The 5972-nt window shown below is 54.0% G+C and overlaps 1 protein-coding gene across 1 annotated transcript; it reads left to right on the forward strand.

Annotated features, from left to right (window-relative positions):
• Positions 1-348: 348 nt before the first annotated feature.
• BHLHE40 (basic helix-loop-helix family member e40) lies at positions 349-4143 on the forward strand. The gene is made up of 5 exons (XM_030458487.1): positions 349-650; positions 776-845; positions 1035-1142; positions 1755-1878; positions 2950-4143. The coding sequence occupies exons 1-5, from the start codon at positions 544-546 to the stop codon at positions 3807-3809; spliced, it is 1269 nt and encodes a 422-aa protein (XP_030314347.1). The 5' UTR covers positions 349-543; the 3' UTR covers positions 3810-4143.
• Positions 4144-5972: the final 1829 nt, after the last annotated feature.

The raw sequence follows: 5972 nt of genomic DNA on the forward strand, positions 1-5972 counted from the left end.
CCTTTAAACCCCGACCCTACCCCCTTTCCCCCCCCCCCCCCCTCCTCCCCGCGGCCACCCGACACGGGGCTGGGCAGGAGGAGGGATGGAGCGGATCGAAGGATCCCTCCGGGCCACACGTGCAGGCTGGGGGGGTGATGCTACCGCCGGGCCCCCGCCTCTCAGCCCACCCCCCCTCCCAGTGCCCATCCCATCCCGGGGGCGGTCCCGTTTCCCCCCCTTCTCCTCTGCTCTCCCGGCACGTTGCGCGGCGGCGGCGGTGCTGACGACACGTGAGGCTCATGTGACGGAAGGGAGGAGGGAATGGAGGGGAGGGGAGGGGGGGTTGGACCGGGGGGGCCGTCCCGCCCCGGCGGCCGCCAGACGTGCCGGCAGTCACAGGGTACCGCACGTCGCTCCCGTCCACCCACTCGCCCGCATTTAACCCGGGCCCGTCGCCGCCCGCCGCTCCTCAGCCCTTCAGCCGCCGAGGCATGAGCTGCCCGCCTTGAGACGTCTCCCCGGGCTCCCCTCGGCACCCACCCACCCACCCACCGCACCGCTATGGAGCGGATTCCCAGCGCGCAGCCCCCTCCTCCTCCTCCTCCCGCAGCTGCCGCCCCCGTCTGCCTGGGCAAGCTGCCCACCCTGGAGAGCGGAGACCTGCCGGGGTAAGGGGCTGCCCGAGGGGTCGGGGGGGAGGAGGAGGAACGGAGGTCCCACCGCGGGACCCCCCACACCCTTCTCCCGGGGGACACTGGGGGTAATTTCGCTGCTCTTGTTTCGCCCCGTGCAGGCTGGACTTCGCGCACATGTACCAAGTTTACAAGCCCAGGAGGGGGTTAAAGAGGAGCGAGGACAATAAGGTAAATTAAACTGGAAGCGGGGGGACCCGGGACGGAGGTGGTGGTGGTGGGAGGTGGGGGGATGCTGCGCGGCATCCCGTCTCGGGAAGGAAAAGTTTTCCCGTGGGGCTGGGGCCGTTCCCCAGGCGCTGTCCCCGGGGGACGCGGGGAGCGGAGCCGCTGACCCCGCTGCTGCTGCTGCCTCCGCAGGAGACCTACAAGTTGCCTCACAGGCTGATCGAGAAGAAGAGACGCGACAGGATCAACGAGTGCATCGCCCAGCTGAAGGACCTGCTGCCCGAGCACCTCAAGCTGACGGTAGGTACCGGCGGGGCTGGACGGAACCCCCTGTGGCACCGGCTCTCCTGGGAGCCGGCTCCGTGCCCGCTGTGGCAGCGGGGTTTTGGGGAGACGTTTTCCCTTTTTTCTTTTTTTTTCTTTTTTCTTTTTTTTCCCCCCTGTTCCTTTTGTCTCATGCCCCATGGTGGCTTCTTGTCCGGGGCTGCAGACGCATCCCAAACTTTGCCGGGAGTGGAGCCCTGGAGTGGCTGCGGGGTTCCTGCCCCCCCGAATCCCCCAGCTGCCAGCCCGGAGGAGCTCCCGGCTGTATCCCCCCTGCTCAGGTCACGATGGCAACAGGGTCAGCAGAACAGATAAATAAAATACTCCTCTTTGAGCTATGGTCCAAAAATACCCGTAGGATTCCGTGATAACCTTTTCTGGAGCCTGCTTTTTAACTCGTTTTGGTGGAATATTGCCCTTTCCAGTCCTGTTCTGTGCAGGACCGAGGCTCTGCCTTTCAGCCTTCTCTCCAAACTCCATCACTCCTTTCCCTGTTATTTGGAAAACTCTGGCAGCTCTGTCAGGCTGCTGCCTGCGTGGCCGACCCCGCAGCAGGCACCAACCTGTCCCCTGTCCCTTTGCTTCCAGACTCTGGGTCACTTGGAGAAGGCTGTGGTGCTGGAGCTCACCTTGAAGCATGTCAAGGCACTAACCAATCTGATCGAGCAGCAGCAGCAGAAAATCATTGCTTTGCAGAATGGTTTGCAAGCCGGTGAGTATAGGAATGGCATCGTGTGGGAACCTGCATGCGAGTGCTTGATGGGCTTTTCTCTGAGAGGCTTTGAAATGCAGTTGTGACACTTCGTTCCTGAGCAGGGAGGAGGCAGGAGTTTCTTGCCTGTAATCACCCTCATTTTCTCTCACTTCTCTTAGAGGCTTTTGCAAAAAAAAAAAAGGGGGGGAGGGGGGATGTATTTTTCAGTGTGGTCAGGGCAAAGGCTCCTGTGAAGTTGCTTTGAAATTAAACTGGATTTTGAGTATTTTTATTTCATGTCCAGGCTTGCTCTGAGGGTCTCTCCAATGCCATTCAAATTGTTCCGTTTGTCTTCCTGAGCTGCTTTGGGTCAAACGTAGTTTTGTTTGGTTGGGGTCTGTTTTTATGGAAACCTGTGAAACTCTGGTGTTTCTAGCCAGCTTCCTAGCTCCCTTTCTGAAGGAGCAGGCGAGGAGGGGACCCGGTGTGTCAGCTCCTCACGCTTCCCATGCGCTTCCTCCTTCTCTTGCCACATGTGGCACTCACGTGAATCTGATAAAGTAAAATTTAGGGTTTTTTTTTTCCGAGGAGCCTTCCACTGCTCTGCCAGCCACGGGGAGTGCAATAGAGCCTTGAGCTGGAGCACAAGTGCCAAGGTTGGCAGAGCTGCTGGGGGGCAGCCGTGGTGCAGGAGCTCCCTGCCCAGAGGGGAAGGGCAGGGTGTGCTCTGCCTTCCCCAGGGTGTTTCCCGAGGAAGGCACCAGCTTGACTCACTCCTTCTCTCCCTGCTTCAGCACCTGGGGAAGGTGGCATGTGCAGTAAATGTGCAGAGAAATTAAAAAATAAGTGCAAAGTTAGTGGGTGAAAGCGGGCAGGCAGATGCTCAGCTCAGAATGTGTCCTTCTGCAGAAACAGGGGAGACAAAATTCAGGGTGACCATTGCAGAGCTCGGGGTGGCCAGCAGGTTCACAGCTCTGAGCTGTGCTGTAACCCAAGTTTAATATCCCCTCCAGTCCCCCCTGGAAGATGGTAATGGAACCACTTAGCACATTGTTAATTTTTAATTTCCCTCTGTTAATGTTTCCTCAGGTGACCTGTCATCAAGAAACCTTGATTCCAGCCAGGAAATGTTTCGATCCGGTTTCCAGATGTGTGCCAAGGAAATGCTGCAATACCTGGCAAAGCACGAGAACACCAAGGACCTGAAGTCGTCCCAGCTGGTCAGCCATCTGCACCGCATGGCCTCCGAGGTGATCCAGGGTGGAGCCGCCCGCAAGCCTGGAGACATCCCTCCCAAAATGGTGGACTTGAAAGAGAAACCTGTCTCCTTGGGCAAGGTGGCAGAGGGACACGGGAAGAACTGCGTGCCCGTGATCCAGAGGACATTTGCTCACTCCAGCGGGGAGCAGAGCGGCAGCGACACGGACACGGACAGCGGGTACGGGGGGGAGCTGGAGAAAAGTGACTCCAAATCTGAACAGCAGTATTTCAAAAAGGATACTGAACTCAAGTATGCTGTCCAGGAGAGAATAAGCTCGATTAAGCAAGAGACTGAGGACCCGCCAGCCAAAAGGAGCAGGCTGGAGTCGCCGGAGGATGAGGGCCCCTTTGTCAGCGACATGATGGGCTCTTCCAGTGGCTTCCTGGCCCCCCATGCTCACCAGCCCCCCCTGTGCCTGCCTTTCTACTTGATCCCACCGTCTGCCACAGCCTATCTGCCCATGCTGGAGAAGTGCTGGTACCCAGCCTCAGTACCTGTCCTGTACCCCAGCCTCCCGGCCTCTGCTGCAGCACTTACGGGGTTCATGAACCCCGATAAAATCTCCCCACCTCTGCTGATGCCCCAGAGACTCCCTTCTCCTGTACCAGCCCATTCCCCCATCGACTCCTCGGCTCTGCTTCAAGCTTTGAAGCAGATTCCTCCTTTGAACTTGGAAACCAAAGACTAGGAGCAGTGTGACTTTATTTTTTTTTTCCTTTTTTCTTTTTTTTTTTTTTTCTAGTTTGAGACTGTTTCACTTTTATATATTGGCTGGACTGAGGTGTGGGGTAAGGTTCACTGCGTGTAGGAAGCTAAATCCCCTTTTCTCTGACTTGTCAGGTAGCTTGGAGAAGGATGAAGGATGCACCCAGGTTAGCGAGTCACAAACTGCTTCCACAAGAAAACAAAACAAACAAAAAAAAAAGGGTTTTGTGCTTCACCCCTTACCTTTTCCCCCTCTCTGCATCTACAGAGCAACAGCTGACTCGGTCAGCTGCCCCTATATTGCAAAGCTGTGAAAAGGAATATTCCATTGGGCAGACTTGGTTTGAGGGTCTGTGACTATAAAACCACGGTACTTCTCAGAAGGGCTTTCCCTGCTGGTAGTTTGGGCTGATTTGATGCCCCCTTTGGTGCCCCCAAAAGCATAGGAGGAGCAGAGCAGTGGTCACTGCTTGGTCATGCACAGTCAGGTAGGCTTAAGACGGGTTTCACTCCACACCTTTGCTGATATATATAGATTTATTATTATTATTTTATTTTTTTTTTAAAGAAATAAAAGGTAGATGCTGCTTGGAAGCTTGACATGGCGTACATCTAATAAATAAATTAACACGTGCCCCTTCCTGTAACTTGAGCTGCTAGTTTGGGCCGGGTAGGGGAGAAAAATACCCCCAGGATCACTTTGCTTGTTGCACCTGACCCCAGGCCTCTCCCCTGCTGCTGCTGTACAGTTTCTCCGGGTCTGGTCTCTTGGGAATGGAAATGTTTCTTTTGGAGGAGTCCTCTTGGTGGGGTCCAGTTGCTGCCCGGCCGGGCCAGGCCAGAACTTCCTGCAAGAGGGAGCGGTTCCGCCCAAGTGCACAGCACGATGCCCGCTGAATGTGCCCCTGTCAGTGCCTTTGGAGAAACTGGGAATGCTGAGATTTCCAGAGGAGTCTGAGCCCCCCAGGGGGGTAGGGGGGGCTTGAGCATCTCAACTCCTCAGTCTCCTTGGCAAACCCTGGCTCGCTTTACTGTGTGAAAAAACGAGGGTTTAGGGTGCTGAGACTTGTCTGGTGAAGCCATGAGGGTCTTTCTGCACAGAGGAACATCACGTCCAATTTGGCTTTCTTTTTGTTGAGAAAAAGTTCTTGTTTTGTTTTTTCCTAACTGGTTTTGAGGCCACGCGTCCCAAAGCCCCGTTGTACGGATCTGCCTTCTGCCCTCCCGTTGCACCAGCTGTTGAGATGCACTATGCTTGATTGCAGATTGTGTTCTGATGTTTATTTTGTTGTTGGTTTTTGGTTTTTTGTTGTTTTGTTTTTGGGGTTGTTTGTTTGTTTGGTTTTTTTGGTATACAGTTGTTGCCTTTATTTGTAAAATCCTGTTATAAATATATATATTATATAAATATATTAAAAGGTAAGACGTTTCAGATGTCTATTATTTGTATAACTACTTGAGCATAAAGAAGTGAGAAATATGAATGTATTGTTTCTGGGTTGTCTTGGTTTTTTGGTTTTTTTTTTTTTTGAAGAGAAGAATTTTTTTGTTTTTCTCTTGGGAGAGGTACAGTGTTTATATTTTGGAGCCTTCTTTAAGGTGGGATATTGTACATATTTTTATCTTGAGTAAATGTTAAGTAGTTGTTTAAAAATACTTAATAAAATAATTCTTTTCCTGTGGAAGATAAGGGTTTGCCTCCTTTGCTTGTAAATATTTGAGCAGGGCCATTTTTGTGTGGTCCAGTGCAGCAGGGGATGGGGAGCAGACAGGGAGAGCCGGATGAGCCAGCAGGTCCCAGCAGCCCTGTCCTCAGGGATATTGATTGATCTCAACTCCTGGCACCTCCAGGGATTTTTCTCCTTCCCAATCCAGGTGAGCCTTGGCTGACTTTTCTTTCTCCTCGTTTCACTTCATGCTCCCTCAGCCTGACTTTTCTCAGCCCCGAGCTCAGCAGGATGATGGTGATGATGATGATGAGGAGGAAGCAGCCCCTGGCTGTGGGGATGCATCCTCTCCACAGGTTTTGCCCGTTGTCTGGGGGCAAAGTGGGGTTTGTAAAGGGGCCCTTGGCTTTGCCAGCATCCCTCAGCCATGCCTGGGACACCAGGGGCACAGGTGGCTCCTGGCAGGAGGGCTGTCCCAG

Source organism: Calypte anna, chromosome 12 (genome assembly GCF_003957555.1).
Source record: "Calypte anna isolate BGI_N300 chromosome 12, bCalAnn1_v1.p, whole genome shotgun sequence".
Taxonomy (NCBI): Eukaryota; Metazoa; Chordata; class Aves; order Apodiformes; family Trochilidae; genus Calypte; species Calypte anna.

Coding starts and splice junctions, on each gene's coding strand:
- BHLHE40 (XM_030458487.1), top strand. CDS start 544: ATGGAGCGGATTCCCAGCGCGCAGCCCCCTCCTCCTCCTCCTCCCGCA. Junction 651..775: donor GAGAGCGGAGACCTGCCGGG/GTAAGGGGCTGC, acceptor CGCCCCGTGCAG/GCTGGACTTCGCGCACATGT. Junction 1,879..2,949: donor GCAGAATGGTTTGCAAGCCG/GTGAGTATAGGA, acceptor ATGTTTCCTCAG/GTGACCTGTCATCAAGAAAC.